The sequence below is a fragment of the Salvelinus fontinalis genome, chromosome 12 (genome assembly GCF_029448725.1).
Source record: "Salvelinus fontinalis isolate EN_2023a chromosome 12, ASM2944872v1, whole genome shotgun sequence".
NCBI lineage: Eukaryota > Metazoa > Chordata > Actinopteri > Salmoniformes > Salmonidae > Salvelinus > Salvelinus fontinalis.
Window position 1 is genome coordinate 43,905,185 of NC_074676.1, and position 17,919 is coordinate 43,923,103.

At 48.6% G+C, this 17,919-nt stretch overlaps 1 protein-coding gene across 7 annotated transcripts in view; it reads right to left on the reverse strand.

Moving 5' to 3' along the window:
• The window catches only part of LOC129867468 (arf-GAP with coiled-coil, ANK repeat and PH domain-containing protein 2-like), a 66,672-nt gene that overhangs the window by 29,296 nt on the left and 19,457 nt on the right, over positions 1-17,919 (reverse strand). For all 7 annotated transcript variants that reach the window (XM_055940899.1, XM_055940903.1, XM_055940900.1 and 4 more), the window contains exons 4-9: positions 17,391-17,444; positions 16,326-16,384; positions 14,720-14,903; positions 10,550-10,594; positions 10,342-10,437; positions 6,863-6,937 (exon numbers count right to left, since the gene is read on the reverse strand). In XM_055940899.1, coding sequence (XP_055796874.1) covers positions 6,863-6,937; positions 10,342-10,437; positions 10,550-10,594; positions 14,720-14,903; positions 16,326-16,384; positions 17,391-17,444 — 513 coding nt within the window. The remainder of the gene's footprint in view (positions 1-6,862; positions 6,938-10,341; positions 10,438-10,549; positions 10,595-14,719; positions 14,904-16,325; positions 16,385-17,390; positions 17,445-17,919) is intronic.

Sequence of the window (17,919 nt, forward strand, 5' to 3'; positions counted from 1 at the left end):
AGTAACTACTAAATGAACCCCTTCAATTCAACAGAGAGTAACTACTAAATGAACCCCTTCAATCCAACAGAGAGTAACTACTAAATGAACCCCTTCAATCCAACAGAGAGTAACTACTAAATGAACCCCTTCAATCCAACAGAGAGTAACTACTAAATGAACCCCTTCAATTCAACAGAGAGTAACTACTAAATGAACCCCTTCAATTCAACAGAGAGTAACTACTAAATGAACCCCTTCAATTCAACAGAGAGTAACTACTAAATGAACCCCTTCAATCCAACAGAGAGTAACTACTAAATCACCACAACTCTTACTACCACGGTTTTAAAATGCATTGTTGTTATAAAAAAAAGATTCCCCCCAGGATCTCCATAGCAAGACGGGTCAATCATCGGGCCAGTGGTGAGCAAGACGGGTCAATCGTCGGGCCAGTGGTGAGCAAGACGGGTCAATCGTCGAGCCAGTGGTGAGCAAGACGGGTCAATCGTCGGGCCAGTGGTGAGCAAGACGGGTCAATCGCCGGGCCAGTGGTGAGCAAGACGGGTCAATCGCCGGGCCAGTGGTGAGCAAGACGGGTCAATCGCCGGGCCAGTGGTGAGCATGACGGGTCAATCGTCGGGCCAGTGGTGAGCAAGACGGGTCAATCGTCGGGCCAGTGGTGAGCAAGACGGGTCAATCGTCGGGCCAGTGGTGAGCAAGACGGGTCAATCGTCGGGCCAGTGGTGAGCAAGACGGGTCAATCGTCGGGCCAGTGGTGAGCAAGACGGGTCAATCGTCGGGCCAGTGGTAAGCAAGACGGGTCAATCGTCGGGCCAGTGGTGAGCAAGACGGGTCAATCGTCGGGCCAGTGGTGAGCAAGACGGGTCAATCGTCGGGCCAGTGGTGAGCAAGACGGGTCAATCGTCCGGCCAGTGGTGAGCAAGACGGGTCAATCGTCGGGCCAGTGGTGAGCAAGACGGGTCAATCGTCGGGCCAGTGGTGAGCAAGACGGGTCAATCGTCGGGCCAGTGGTGAGCAAGACGGGTCAATCGTCGGGCCAGTGGTGAGCAAGACGGGTCAATCGTCGGGCCAGTGGTGAGCAAGACGGGTCAATCGTCCGGCCAGTGGTGAGCAAGACGGGTCAATGGTGAGCAAGACGGGTCAATCGTCGGGCCAGTGGTGAGCAAGACGGATCAATCGTCGGGCCAGTGGTGAGCAAGACGGGTCAATCGTCGGGCCAGTGGTGAGCAAGACGGGTCAATCGTCGGGCCAGTGGTGAGCAAGACGGGTCAATCGTCGGGCCAGTGGTGTGAGATTTTGCGTGTGACTGACATACGAACTGAGATAGATCTAGACAATAGTCCCTCCCTCCCATTTCATCGTGGGGCGAAATAATTATGTTTCAGCCCTCCACCGTGAAAATAAAAACTCGTAATAAGCCAAAGACAAAAGGACAGAGCCCTCCTCACAACCTCTCCAGTCAGTCTTGCGAGAGAGTTTGGTAAGGAAATCCTATCTCATATGACGGCTGGGTTTATCACTAACCATGATCAAACAAGGCAACAGTAAACATGTCGTCCCCCACAAATGATGCAGCGCCCCCCTCATTGTACAGTGTAGCCTCACTAGTGTGTAGCCTCACTAGTGTGTAGCCTCATTGTACAGTGTAGCCTCACTAGTGTGTAGCCTCATTGTACAGTGTAGCCTCACTAGCGTCTAGCCTCACTAGCGTCTAGCCTCACTAGCGTCTAGCCTCACTAGCGTCTAGCCTCACTAGCGTCTAGCCTCACTAGCGTCTAGCCTCACTAGCGTCTAGCCTCACTAGCGTCTAGCCTCACTAGCGTCTAGCCTCACTAGCGTCTAGCCTCGTTGTACTGTGTAGCCTCGTTGTACTGTGTAGCCTCGTTGTACTGTGTAGCCTCACTAGTGTGTAGCCTCACTAGTGTGTAGCCTCACTAGTGTGTAGCCTCACTAGTGTGTAGCCTCACTAGTGTGTAGCCTCACTAGTGTGTAGCCTCACTAGTGTGTAGCCTCACTAGTGTGTAGCCTCACTAGTGTGTAGCCTCATTGTACAGTGAAGCCTCATTGTACAGTGAAGCCTCATTGTACAGTGTAGCCTCATTGTACAGTGTAGCCTCATTGTACACTGTAGCCTCACTAGTGTGTAGCCTCATTGTACAGTGTAGCCTCACTAGTGTGTAGCCTCATTGTACAGTGTAGCCTCACTAGTGTGTAGCCTCATTGTACAGTGTAGCCTCACTAGTGTCTAGCCTCATTGTACAGTGTAGCCTCACTAGTGTCTAGCCTCACTAGTGTCTAGCCTCACTAGTGTCTAGCCTCACTAGCGTCTAGCCTCACTAGCGTCTAGCCTCACTAGCGTCTAGCCTCACTAGCGTCTAGCCTCGTTGTACTGTGTAGCCTCACTAGTGTGTAGCCTCACTAGTGTGTAGCCTCACTAGTGTGTAGCCTCACTAGTGTGTAGCCTCACTAGTGTGTAGCCTCACTAGTGTGTAGTCTCACTAGTGTGTAGTCTCACTAGTGTGTAGTCTCACTAGTGTGTAGCCTCACTAGTGTGTAGCCTCACTAGTGTGTAGCCTCATTGTACAGTGTAGCCTCATTGTACAGTGTAGCCTCATTGTACAGTGTAGCCTCATTGTACAGTGTAGCCTCATTGTACAGTGTAGCCTCATTGTACAGTGTAGCCTCATTGTACAGTGTAGCCTCATTGTACAGTGTAGCCTCATTGTACAGTGTAGCCTCATTGTACAGTGTAGCCTCATTGTACAGTGTAGCCTCATTGTACAGTGTAGCCTCACTAGTGTGTAGCCTCACTAGTGTGTAGCCTACTCAGACTCTTAAGAAGTCTTTTTGGGCTGTATGTATTATTCAAGGGCTGTGTCCCAGCATGTACCCTAGAGGAATGAAATAGTTGTTCATTTTGGGAAGCTGTGAAAACATGCCATCCCTCTAAAGACACTACTACAACTGGAGCCTGTCCGTAAGACCCAAACACAAAGCCATACTGCACATTGGCCAATCAGCAAAGGCTCAAGACAGACCGGAACATAGAATCCAAACCCCAACCAATCAAAGACCAGGGCAATAATCGATTGTGTGGGCGAACCATCGCCCTGCTTGAAAAGTTATATTTTTTAATCCTTCTCTCCTTCCTTGGCGTAATCAGCAATCTAACAGGATTGGAAGGTGAAGGCAGGGGTTGTACCACATAGCTTCCCATACATGTCCGATCAGGTATTGCTTCAAGGAGAAGAAAAAGTAAATGTTTCAAAACAGGACCTAAGTAATGAGAGCAACCAGACTTGCCAACTGGACAATGAGTGACAAGGAGTTGGAATGGCAGCCAAAACTGATCTGGGACCAGGCTAATGCTTTGTAGTGAGGAGGAAAACAATTGGAGCCATACATTAGAATGAGAAAAACCCCATGCCTCGGCAAAAATCATTAATGTACAGCATGACAATGCAAATCAGTCATCACTCCGGTGGTGGGGGTGGGGGGGGTCAATAATAAACAAATATCAAATTAAAATGAACTATTACGTACAGAGGATCTCCACGCGCAAAAGCTGTGGCCATCAACCTCTGTCCCCTAAAAGACTCACAACGGAAGAACAAGAAAGGGCTGAGAAACACAGAAACTGGGAAAAAAATAAAAAAAGAGGACACTTGTTTCTGACATACAAAATGGAGATTGTTAACCACACAGAGAATGCCCATAGCACAGAGCCATGTCAAGCTGAAGAGAAAAACACACCTTTTGCCCCATTCTTCCAGCGCTCACACCAGATACCACACATAGTGGAACCTGCTGAAAATCTCCATCTCCATGTCTGTGACAGGTTAGTGTGTGTGTGTGTCCCAGTCACCGATGGCTAGCTAGCGTTATCTACCTTCACCTGTCCCATAGCAGCATCTCTAGTGAAAGCTCCGTCACAGTCGCAGGTTAGCTGCCTCTCCACAACAAAACCTCCCTCACTTCCCTCTGTGTGTCTGTGTGTGTGGCCGTCATCAACACATGTCACCGCTGCTGGTTGAGCTTGGCCCCTCCCCCTAAGGCCCCATCGGCTTGTGAAGGTCAATGGGATGTGTGTGTGTGTGTGTGGATGGGATGTGAGAGTGTGTGTGTGTGTGTGTGTGTGTATGGGATGTGAGAGTGTGTGTGGATGGGATGTGAGAGTGTGTGTGTGTGTGTGTGTGTGTGTGTGTGTGTGTGGATGGGATGTGTGTTGTGTGTTGTGTGTGTGGATGGGATGTGAGAGTGTGTGTGATGTGTGTGGGATGTGAGAGTGTGGGATGTGAGAGTGTGGGATGTGAGAGTGTGGGATGTGAGAGTGTGGGATGTGAGAGTGTGGGATGTGAGAGTGTGGGATGTGAGAGTGTGTGTGGGATGTGAGAGTGTGGGATGTGAGAGTGTGTGTGTGTGTGTGTGTGTGTGTGTGTGTGTGTGTGTGTGTGTGTGTGTGTGTGTGTGTGTGTGTGTGTGTGTGTGTGTGTGTGTGTGTAGGTCGATGGGATGTGTGTGTGTGTGTAGGTCGATGGGATGTGTGTGTGTGTGTAGGTCGATGGGATGTGTGTGTGTGTGTGTGTGTGTAGGTTGATGGGATGTGAGAGTGTGTGTGTAGGTTGATGGGATGTGAGAGTGTGTGTGTGTGTGTGTGTGTGTGTAGGTCGATGGGATGTGAGAGTGTGTGTGTAGGTCGATGGGATGTGTGTGTGTGTGTGTAGGTCGATGGTATGTGTGTGTGTAGGTTGATGGGATGTGAGAGTGTGTGTGTGTGTGTGTGTAGGTCGATGGTATGTGTGTGTGTGTGTAGGTTGATGGGATGTGAGAGTGTGTGTGTGTGTGTGTAGGTTGATGCTGGCTGGTGCTATGGGGTTAGAATAACCAACACAACTCCATGCAGAGTAGCTCCGGCATGAAACATTTACACAGCTTCTGTTTGAGAGCCATGTGGTTGACTCCTCCTTCTCACACACTGTACGCCTGTGTACAGACGCATGTTTTTCTGCAGCATGCACAAACTGAAAGCTCCCTTCGCCCAATGAGGTTCTTTGTGACACGATGGTGCCCTCTGGCAATTAGTAATTCACACAGGTAGATAGATACAAGACGTACTAAAAACACACTCATGAAAATGAAATGCACATGAGTCTAGGCAAGGTGAATGTCAATAGCTATAGCACCTATAGCATTTAGCTTATAGTTTGAGATTTATCAACCTAACAAAATCTCTCTCCCTTTCCCTTCGCAGCAAGGCTTAATGACTAGAGAGTTAAAGGATATGCTGTATCAACAATACATAAGGTGAATGAATGATTGACATTTACCACAGCCGGCATGCATGGACTTCAACAGACACACACGACACGGAGCACGTCAGGCATGTCTTAACCCGGTCAGGTCAGGCATGTCTTAACCCGGTCAGGTCAGGCATGTCTTAACCCGGTCAGGTCAGGCATGTCTTAACCCGGTCAGGTCAGGCATGTGTCAATAATACATCATGGTGACTACACTACTCTGTCTACATGAATGACTGGGTCGGTTTTGCTCTAGCAGTCTACTAAATCGCTGTCAGGGGCAGTCAACATGCAGAAAGAACAGGAGACAGCACAGAAACAGGATAGAGACAAAAATGGGGGGAAAAAGGCTTACCTGCAGAGCAGCCTGGGAAAGAGTAGAGAGTGGAGGAGGAAGAAAGAGGAGAGATTAGAACTGCTTATACATACTGGCAGAAAGAGAAAGAGCGGGAGGGGAAGGGCAAGAGGGAGTTAGAAGAAAGGTAGAGAGAGGGAAAGAGGGAATGAAGGAGCGAGGCAGAGGGAGATGGAGGGAGCGAGACAATATAAAAATAGTATCTACTGAAAGGGAGGGGTTTGGAGAGGGAGGGCGCTGGGAAGCAATGCGCTCAAGGACGAGCGGAAGTTGGCACGGGCCACCTTTGAGAGAGGTCCTGGCTGGAAATGGTGCTTAGGCTGGAGAGCCAGCTGCTGCTCACCACGTGCCGCGTGCACACACACACACAATAAAAAAGGGAGCGAGAAAGAGAATTCCATGAAGACACAGACTACCTGACGTGCTATAAGAGGCCAGACAGAAACACAGACACACACAAAACTCACCCATGCACCAAAACAGGTTTCAGTTGGACTTGTCCTGAGTGTCTTGGACTTTGATTTATTTTACCTTCAACAGGGAGTTCCATTGAGATCAAGATCTCTTTCGCAAGGGACCCCTCCATGCACACATTTTAATGGGAATTTTTCTCCTTTAAAAAAAATGGGGATTTAGTTGGTGACTTAGGCCTAGATGACATCTACCACCCAACACCGTGGAATTAGAGTGCCGTGATGGGTGACATGGCGGTGGTGGTGAAACGTACCCCTGTTGTTAAGTGAGCCCTCCGGAGCTTCCGACCCACTTGAATAATGTAAGGTGTGTGACTGTGTCCGTGTCCACTGCATGAGATCACCCTAACGTTGTGTACAAATTGCATCCTATTCACTATGTAGCGCACCACTTTTTACCAGGACACCATTTTAGGACGTAGCCTGTGAGATCCCATTAACCAAGCCTGTCCAATGAGATGCCATTACCCAAGCCTGTCCAATGACATAGATAGTTAATAATGGCTTCATTCATAACAATACATACTATATTTTTCTATGTCTTGGGGGGTGGGGGGGGTTGAAAATCACAGCAGAGTTTCAGGGCTGGTCCTAATAGAACAGGGTAGGAATACAATAAGAAAGGCTTTTATAATCGCTGAGAGATCCTCTCCCATCAGATCACCACTCTAGACCAGCCAGAGGCTCATATAGCTGTCCTAGGCTAGGGACGGGGGACGGGGACGGGGGTGTACCTTCTGTTGAATGGTAGAGTGTTTCTGCTCCATGTCCCTCTTCTCTTTGGCTGCATCCACCACCAGCAGGTCCAGCTGAAACACAGCAGAGTGTGTGAAACCATTAAGTGTGTGAGTAAACGTGTCATATTTTTAAGTAGGTTGCAATGGTTTTGCTCACCTTAAGCCTACATATACCTCGGGCCCATACCAGTAGTCTTAAAGAGGCTTTCTTCACCTCAACAGGGTTGTGTTCATTGGGGCATAATCAAATATGACTATCTTATTGGACAAGTCCAGGAAGTCTCTCCCGTTCTTACATCTGGTGCCTAATGAACACGATGCAGCGCTGTTCTCCACAATCCCCAGCAGGCTTCTGCAATATTGCTTTAACACATCCAGTGCTAGGGTACTGAAGTACTGTCTGAGAAAGTCCGGTGGTCACACAAATGTTCTAGGTGGCAAAGGTTCATATGGATATTGTCCTTTATCGGCATAGTAACAAACCCCCACCTCGCAAACCCAAACTGTTCACACCCCTCTTGTTGACGGACAGAAAATGCTATTTTAAAGCTAATTTCCTGAAATTCTACACATTTTCCATGACGTGTGTTTTTATGATACCAGGAGTCGAAAGTCTGACAGTTCCACCCAACAAATTATAATAAATCTATATTTTCTGGTGTGTGATTTTGTAGTCAGGACCTGTGGTCTGTACTGACCCCGCCAGTCGAGTATGGGGGATCTAGTGTTTTCAGAACGGTGCAGATGGATGTGAGACGAGGAAGACACTTTAGATTAGCAAGTATGTGAGATCGAGTCTGTTTGTAGGGGAAACTGAAAACTAGCAACCAGAGACCCCAAACTAGGCTACTAAACTATCTTGAACAGCCCTTTGATGTAGCTAGAGAGGATAGTCTGCCTGCTTCTTTTCAATCTAGCCCATAGACATGTCGATGTCCCGTGGATAAACAATTGCTCCTTTAAGAGATGAGCTGTCCTCCTTGAACAAAATGGATGCCACCATTGATGCTTTATCATGTGTGAAATTGGATTGTGGGGAGATTTATTCTCTCCTTCCTGGTTAGCACCACATCCACCACATTAAAACAACTTCAGATGGAGGAATTTATTGACTGTTTAATTAGGTCACTGAATGACCCCAGAGCTTGTTTCCTACATCAGTGTAATTCTAGTCTCCTCTTGTGAGTCTAAGTCAGCAGCTAGGATAACTCATCTCACAGAGAGTAAAACACTACCCGGTGACAGAGGAAATGTATTACTTATTAGGCTTAGAGTTCCAATGAACCACAAATAACCATTCCTCATCCAGCTTCTTCATTCCCACCTTTCTCTACCAAGATACTAATCATCGCAGCAAGAGGAACAGTAGCACGAAGAGCTCGGTCACATTTTCCATTTAAACCTCCCCTGGCAAGTAAGGAATCTGCTGGTTTATCTGACCAGTGACCACGGCTAACACACACAGGAAAATGCATCATTTCTGGCCGAAGACCCTGCCTAGTGCCACTGGGGCACATTTGTAAACCCAGAAGAGAGAACTGTTTATAGGCAGAAGCAATTTGTTTTCAGATCAACTCCTAAGCAGGGAGGCCAAGCGTTGACTTCCATCATGGCTACACTATTCTGTATCGAGAGAAATGCCATGACCGAGGTTCTCAAACCTCTCCTCGGGGACGCCCTGCCCATGAACGAGGTTCTCAAACCTCTCCTCGGGGACGCCCTGCCCATGAACGAGGTTCTCAAACCTCTCCTCGGGGACGCCCTGCCCATGAACGAGGTTCTCAAACCTCTCCTCGGGGACGCCCTGCCCATGACCGAGGTTCTCAAACCTCTCCTCGGGGACAACCTGCCCATGAACGAGGTTCTCAAACCTCTCCTAGGGGACAACCTGCCCATGAACGAGGTTCTCAAACCTCTCCTCGTGGGACGCCCTGCCCATGAACGAGGTTCTCAAACCTCTCCTCGTGGGACGCCCTGCCCATGAACGAGGTTCTCAAACCTCTCCTCGGGGGACGCCCTGCACATGAACGAGGTTCTCAAACCTCTCCTCGGGGGACGCCCTGACGTTACACGCATTTGATATAATCCAGATCAAGCACACCTGATTCAAAGATGTCGACGAATCATAAAATACCTTGATTCGGTCAATCAGGTGAGCTCGTTCAGGGCTACAATATAATTATGAAACGTCTGGGCAAGGGGGGGGGGGGGGGGGGGGGGGGTGTTCCCGAGGAGAGTGTTTGATAAAACACTGCTACAAAGCATGAGAGTCCCAGGGCTGGGGAGGGGGGGGTTCCCGGGGAGAGGTTTGGTAACACTGCTACAAGGCATGAGAGGGCCAGGGTTGGGGAGGGGGGGGGTTCCCGGGGAGAGGTTTGATAAAACACTGCTACAAGGCATGAGAGGGCCAGGGCTGGGGGGGGGGGGGTGTTCCCGAGGAGAGTGTTTGATAAAACACTGCTACAAGGCATGAGAGGGCCAGGGCTGGGGAGGGGGGGGGTTCCCGGGGAGAGGTTTGGTAACACTGCTACAAGGCATGAGAGGGCCAGGGCTGGGGAGGGGGGTGTTCCCGGGGAGAGGTTTGGTAAAACACTGCTACAAGGCATGAGAGGGCCAGGGCTGGGGAGGGGGGGGGTTCCCGGGGAGAGGTTTGGTAACACTGCTACAAGGCATGAGAGGGCCAGGGCTGGGGAGGGGGGGGTTCCCGGGGAGAGGTTTGGTAACACTGCTACAAGGCATGAGAGGGCCAGGGCTGGGGAGGGGGGGGTTCCCGGGGAGAGGTTTGGTAACACTGCTACAAGGCATGAGAGGGCCAGGGCTGGGGAGGGGGGGGTTCCCGGGGAGAGGTTTGATAAAACACTGCTACAAGGCATGAGAGGGCCAGGGCTGGGGAGGGGGGGGGTTCCCGGGGAGAGGTTTGGTAACACTGCTACAAGGCATGAGAGGGCCAGGGCTGGGGAGGGGGGGGTTCCCGGGGAGAGGTTTGGTAACACTGCTACAAGGCATGAGAGGGCCAGGGCTGGGGAGGGGGGGGTTCCCGGGGAGAGGTTTGATAAAACACTGCTACAAGGCATGAGAGGGCCAGGGCTGGGGAGGGGGGGGGTTCCCGGGGAGAGGTTTGGTAACACTGCTACAAGGCATGAGAGGGCCAGGGCTGGGGAGGGGGGGGTTCCCGGGGAGAGGTTTGGTAACACTGCTACAAGGCATGAGAGGGCCAGGGCTGGGGAGGGGGGGGTTCCCGGGGAGAGGTTTGGTAACACTGCTACAAGGCATGAGAGGGCCAGGGCTGGGGAGGGGGGGGGTTCCCAGGGAGAGGTTTGGTAAAACTGCTACAAGGCATGAGAGGGCCAGGGCTGGGGAGGGGGGTGTTCCCGGGGAGAGGTTTGGTAACACTGCTACAAGGCATGAGGGCCAGGGCTGTGGCCAGGTGGAGCTACAGTTCCAGAACAATGGGAGTCAACGGGGTAAAGGCCTACCTGTCCCCCCAGCTGTTTCATCAGCGGTTGCAGTTCACTGAAAAGGTCGTAACCCTGATGGAAGAAGGTCAGGTGGGCGTACATGAAGGACAGCATCTGCGGAGAGGAACGGACCAATCAGAGATGTCGGATACGAGGCAAGAGATGTAGGATCAACATACTGGCACTTAGGTTTATATGAGGATGTCCTCTGGAAAACAATATTTACCGATTTGAGAATTTCCGATCTTCTCTTGGACTGTAGTACATTGATCTGTGTGGGAGGGAAAGGAAAGTTCAGGGTTAGATTATGTCTATGAGAAAGCCTGAGAGAGCACTGTACTAGTGAAATTATAGAATCAAAACACTCTTCCTAGTTCCAACCAATCAACTTTTAAATGCATTTCAAATTAATTGGTCCCCATTAAAACGGGCATCATGACTTGCATATAATTAGCAAGAATTATGCCACTCTAGATTGAATAGATGACTATCCCTCTCTTTGACATCAGGGGGAGCTCATCCCTCTAGCAGAGAGATGCTGCATGTGTCCTGTGATCTCATATGCCCAGCTGCACTGCACACAAACTGCTATGACCTATCTGTTTACCCTTTAGACAGAGTTAATTATCGTCACACGCACACACACACACACACACACACACACACACACACACACACACACACACACACACACACACACACACACACACACACAGCGCCTGTTGCAGTCTGCAGGTCAAATCATGTTCATTTCAATAAAGCCGGAGGAGCTATAAAAGAAACGGGGTCTTTTCTTAATCTGGGCTAACACGGACAAATTCATGATGTAGTGTGTGTAGGAATTTGATCGGTGGAAGCAAGCGACAGAGAACGGGAGAGTAGGAGGGGTATCACCATATTGCTTCTGCCATCTTTCATATCTCTTTGATATCTGCTGAAGGATTAAAGACTAGCGGAAGGTTCTAGGGCGCTGGTTGTTTACCCACTGGGCAGTTGAGAGGATATTGAGCAACGTAAAGCGCAGAGTCAACTGGAAAATGCATTAATATTCCACTACAGCTGCTAAAGGGGGTCGTCGACACGGACAACTCACTCGTACAGAACACATTCAAAATGTACAACTTAGGTGGAATGCCCCCTTTAAAAAAAATTATCAGCCGTGCTTTCTGGGCTCGGGCTATAGATTTTCAGAGCTTAATAGCAGAAAAGCTCAAGACTACACTACCCCAGTTAGGGGCGAGAGAGACATATATAATCGATCAATCAGCCCTTGAAACCAGAAAAATGCCCTTATTGTGAAACGTATGCACTAGAAAACAGTTCACTTCTCCATTCACAGCAACACCGTCTTCGTCACAAATGGCACCCTATTCCCTATTTAGTGCACTACTTTTGACCAGGGTCCTATGGGCCCTAGTGCAAAAGCAGTCCACTAAAATTAAGAATAAGGTGTAATTTGGGCTGCATATTATGGCTACGGCTGGTCCCCTTATCAGCCGACATTGTTCATGTATCATCACTGCAGCCGCCCAGGAGCAGCAGCGGCCCAGGAGCAGCCGGAGCAGCCGCGGCCCAGGAGCAGCAGCGGCCCAGGAGCAGCAGCGGCCCAGGAGCAGCAGCGGCCCAGGAGCAGCAGCGGCCCAGGAGCAGCCGGTGCAGCCGCGGACCAGGAGCAGCAGCAGCCCAGGAGCAGCAGCCCAGGAGCAGCAGCCCAGGAGCAGCAGCCCAGGAGCAGCAGCCCAGGAGCAGCAGCCCAGGAGCAGCAGCCCAGGAGCAGGCAGGGCTGTATTCATGTAGATGTATTCCGGTGATACATGACTGTTCTCTCCATTGTGAAAGGTCAGCTAAGCTATCAGGGAAATAATACCGTGTGTACTGTAAAAGCCATGTGGCCTTGACAAGCCTGGGCCTTCAGACTAAAATGTGACAGCCCTAAACACTATGACCATCTATGGGACGACAGAAAGACAGAGGTCCAGTGAGTGAACAGCACCCTGTTGGACCTATAGGCTGAACGGGCCTGAGTGTGAGGATTCTTATCAGGGTCTGCGTTGCATGGACACTTTGACGTTTACTTTCATGCTACAGGAGCAGAGGCCTTCACGGTTCCAAAAAGATGGACTCGTTCCGAAAGGGCCTAGGGGCTTTGCCAGACGGACCCGATATGCAGAAATACATTTTTTAAAGAGAGACCCGTTCCGAACGGACCCAAGGACAACTAAACCCATTCTGTATAGAACTGGTTTGATCCAGACCCTGTTCGATCCGAGTGAGAGAAACAGCAGAAAAGTCAATTTTAAAGCTACTTTATTACCCGGAGCTGATAAAGCGCGAGAGAGATGAGGTAACGTTCTAGCAGGGGCCGTGCTGTGTGTGTAGGCTACTGTGAGAGGTAGAGAGAGGTGACGTTCTAGCAGGGGCCGTGCTGTGTGTGTAGGCTACTGTAAGAGGTAGAGAGAGGTGACGTTCTAGCAGGGGCCGTGCTGTGTGTGTAGGCTACTGTGAGAGGAGGTAGAGAGAGGAGACGCTCTAGCAGGGGCCGTGCTGTGTGTGTAGGCTACTGTAAGAGGTAGAGAGAGGTGACTTTCTAGCAGGGGCCGTGCTGTGTGTGTAGGCTACTGTGAGAGGAGGTAGAGAGAGGTGACGTTCTAGCAGGGGCCGTGCTGTGTGTGTAGGCTACTGTAAGAGGTAGAGAGAGGTAACGTTCTAGCAGGGGCCGTGCTGTGTGTGTAGGCTACTGTAAGAGGTAGAGAGAGGTAACGTTCTAGCAGGGGCCGTGCTGTGTGTGTAGGCTACTGTGAGAGGAGGTAGAGAGAGGTGACGTTCTAGCAGGGGCCGTGCTGTGTGTGTAGGCTACTGTAAGAGGTAGAGAGAGGTAACGTTCTAGCAGGGGCCGTGCTGTGTGTGTAGGCTACTGTGAGAGGAGGTAGAGAGAGGAGACGCTCTAGCAGGGGCCGTGCTGTGTGTGTAGGCTACTGTAAGAGGTAGAGAGAGGTGACTTTCTAGCAGGGGCTGTGCTGTGTGTGTAGGCTACTGTGAGAGGAGGTAGAGAGAGGCGGACGCTCTAGCAGGGGCCGTGCTGTGTGTGTAGGCTACTGTGAGAGGTAGAGAGAGGTGACGTTCTACCAGGGGCCGTGCTGTGTGTGTAGGCTACTGTGAGAGGAGGTAGAGAGAGGAGACGCTCTAGCAGGGGCAGTGCTGTGTGTGTAGGCTACTGTGAGAGGAGGTAGAGAAAGGAGACGCTCTAGCAGGGGCCGTGCTGTGTGTGTAGGCTACTGTGAGAGGTAGAGAGAGGAGACGCTCTAGCAGGGGCAGTGCTGTGTGTGTAGGCTACTGTGAGAGGAGGTAGAGAGAGGAGACGCTCTAGCAGGGGCCGTGCTGTGTGTGTAGGCTACTGTGAGAGGTAGAGAGAGGAGACGCTCTAGCAGGGGCCGTGCTGTGTGTGTAGGCTACTGTGAGAGGAGGTAGAGAGGAGGTGACGTTCTAGCAGGGGCCGTGCTGTGTGTGTAGGCTACTGTGAGAGGAGGTAGAGGTGACGTTCTAGCAGGGGCTGTGCTGTGTGTGTAGGCTACTGTGAGAGGAGGTAGAGAGAGGTGACGTTCTAGCAGGGGCCGTGCTGTGTGTGTAGGCTCTCTCCCCATCCAACCGGACAGAGCTTGAGAGGATCTGCTGAGAAGAATAGGAGATACTCCCCAAATACCGGTGCGCCATGCATGTAGCGTCATACCCAAGAAGACTCGAGTCTGTAATCGCTGCCAAAGGTGCTTCAACAAAGTACTGAGTAAAGGGTCTGAATACTTATGTAAATGTGATTTTTTAAATTTGTCCTAGAGAGAGATTTACGGTTATCAAAACGTCACGCCAGGGTAAGCATACACGAACCACAGACCTTATTTTAAGTGTTTATAAAATACCCTATGGGAAAAATGAAAATTCTAAAAACGATTGGAACCATTTCCCCGTTTGACCGCTAGGTTTTATGGGTATTATGACACCTCCACTGTGGGGCTCTATTGTTACAGCCTAACACGATCACACCTGAATTGTATTAATTTGACACCAAACAGAAAACTGACTGAAACTGAGAGACTGAACTAGTCCAATACGAAACACCAATTTTCATTTTACAGTGCAAAGCTAAGTTTTGCCCTTGAGAGTACAATCCTGACACTGATTCAGACGATTATCTGCTATCTGCAGGTGCTGGGCTGGAACTCAACCCGGCACACTGGGGGTTTGCGCTCCAAGACAGGGCTTGGTGAACCCATGTCTATGCTACTTCATAGTAGGATGAAGTTGAAAAACGGATAGAAAAAAAGGTCAGTCTAGGCATGTTTACTTACCCCTGAAGGTTAAGTTCAGGATTTATAAAGGTAAACTGATCCCGGGTCTGTACCTGGAGGACGTAGTCCAGGACGATGTGGCGGAAGCACTTGCGCGTAGCCGTCAGGATGTTGGTGGCCTCCTCCACCTCGTGCTGCTTGTTGCGCGGCGCCTGGGCGTTCTTGTTCAACGCCGCCTCCTTCTCCTCGCTCACCTTGTCAAACTGCTTCTTAGCCTCTTTGAACTTCCGCAGGTCCCTAAGGGCGTTAAAACATAGGTCAGAAATAGGTATCACACTGAGGAAGCCTCATCTCCGCTAAATGCTTGTCAATCTAGTCAAATTGTACTTCATCCAGGAATATAGGCATTACTTTCTTTCATTCATTCATTGGCATTCAATTGTTTATTTTCTTTTTGAGACATTCTTTGCAGCCATGTTTTGGTTGTACAAGTTGCATGGAGAAGGCAGTGAGATTCTCTCTGGTTTCACATGGTTAATTTTAAAAATAAATACATTTTAAAAAGCGTAAGTGAGATTCTATGATTCACATAGTTTTAAAAAATAACCAGAACTAATGGCTGTAATAGCCCAAATACCAGTAACCAAGAAGAAAGGACCAATTGATCCCACTCAGGCGAAAATAAGAAAACATGCGACATTGAAAAATGTATTAACAAGCGGTCTAGCTAATCATTACAGGAAAAAGTCTACCTTCTATGTCTATAGTATTTTTAAGGAAAGTAACGTCCATAGACATATAATTTCTCTCTCTTCTTGTGAGTCCAAATGAGTCTACCGCCTTCATAGTGATGTCATATGCTCGAGTTAAGTATTTGACAAAGTAATTAATGACTATTCGGACATTAGCCTCACATGCACCCTGACAACTTCAGAGTGGAACTACATGTTAAAGCTTGAATCATTTGCTAGTGTGTGCAGTGTGAATTGTACATTTAAAATGAATTGGCACAGATATGAGGACACTAGTTACTCTTAAAAGAGGAAAAGATTACTATCTCAACTCAAAATGTCCGACATCTTGTTTTTTTGGCTTGTACCGCTCGAGTCTGAGTAAAATAAAAGTCAGCTTGGACTGCTTAGGAGGAGTGAGTAATTGTTTGGGAAGATGGTTTTGAGTGTTTCTTTTTTTTTAAAGAACACTGATGTAGGAGTTTTGCCTTTATGTGGTGTGGGCAAAGACAGCTGGCTAATCCTGCATAATTAAATAAATGAGGTTCCCCCGCAGGCTTAAACTCTTACGCAAACTCTCTGGGAAAATGTGGGTGCATTAGCTAGTAGGTTAACAAAAATGTACATTATTTTTAACAGAAGCTAATATTCTGAACAAATACCCTAGTATTCCACATTGCATCCTGGACTGAGTCTCATCCCATCCTCCATTGTATCGATGTGCTGCCCCTAATCTCTTCATTCATAAGCATGTGATGCTTGTGTGCGTGGGCTTCCTCCTTTTGAGCAGCTGGGCGGTGTGAATTATTTTTTTCTTTTTTACACTGCTCAACACGACCATGTCATTTACTTCCTTAGTTATTTTCAAACAAGATCATGATCTATCAGAAACCATTTGTATGTTAAAGACAGAGATACTGTTCATAACTTAATGTCCATTGTTATTGTGTACAAGAAGAACACTTAACAGTGATGTTGACACACTTACTCTTTGACAAATGTTAGAAGCTGTGTCTTAATCGATCGCTGGGCCTGGTCAAACAAAATCTAGAAGCAGAGAAACAAATGACTGATTAGTATCTATCCAACCGAGTAACATCCGCAACCTTTTCATATTTCATTATTACAAGCTGTAGTGTGTGAAACTCATTTACACGTAATGGTGTGTGTTCTGCAAGACAGCACTGCATCAAACCAGGGTGTGTACCTCTACTTTATAGGTGAGTTCACAAAACGTGACAAATAAATCAGCATTGTTCGGACTGTCCCTTTCAGGCGTATTTTAATTTCATACCAGCCTATAGGTTTCAAAACCCAATCAGCTCAATAATGACATGCTGTGACGCAGCTAGTTAGTCAGAGACCACTGACTCAAAGAACTTTTACTTCCTTCAAAACAGACAGTCAGCAAAATTAGCCTCAGACACACCAAAGCTGAAGGCCTCACGGTGTTGAGCCTGCTGATGCAGGACCAGACAATACGACCAGTGTGGTTGGGATAGGAGTGGAGGGCCGTGCTCTGGTGACAAAAACAGATTTGGCTCTGTGCTTTAAGGATCACGTGCTCGGGTTAACACTGAGTAGCAAACGTGAACAAATCATTCAGCTGATCTCACTGCAGTCTCCAGTCATTGTCTCAGACCCTAGGGTTTAGACAGTAGGACGCTAAGACAGGACATGGGAGGTCTCTCCAGTGTTAAGTCACCATCTAAAACCTGCCCTGATGCACCGTAGGGTTTAGGGGGAATGGTAGAGAGGGTAGGACATTAACAAGTGTCCTACCACACTTGAACAAAAGAGACTAGGGATGCATTTAAGCAGGCAGAACGTTTGTTCCCTGTTACATGCGGTTAAAGGCTGTGTTTGGAACATCAGATGCTTTTGGTTTTGCAGTTCTGCTTTTCAGCGAGACGAAAGCCCGACTATTTTAAGGTCCCATTCCTGTCAAAACCACCCACTGGCACTTAACATTGATGGTCTTTGGGTTAGACACACAAGCCAACTGTATATCACAACCACGTTAAGGTTTTAAATCAAATGTCGCAGGCCATACCGTGTGATAGTTGATCATCTCCTGCAGACTCTCAGCAAACGTTGTGAGACTGGACTGTGGGAGAAAAAAAATAAGAGTAACAAAGATACTAGGTCAGCGCGTTACATACTAGGCACGCGCGTTACATACTAGGTTTCTAGTCACCCAAGTCATAGACTGTTTTCTCTGCTACCGCACGGCAAGCGGTACCGGAGCGCCAAGTCTAAGACCAAAAGGCTCCTTAACAGCTTCTACCCCTCAAACTGCTGAACAATTAATCATTCTACTCGCTGTTTATTAATTATGCATAGTCACTTCACCTCTACCTACATGTACAAATTACCTCGACTAACCTGTACCCCCGCACATTGACTCGGTACCGGTACCCCCAGTATATAGCCTCATATTTTTATTGTGTGACTTTCTTTTTTACTTTAGTTTATTTGGTAAATATTTAATAAATTTATTATTATTTATTAAATAACTCTTTCTTCAACTGCACTGTTGGTTAAGGGCTTGTAAGTAAGCAGTTCACAGTTTTTATTTATTT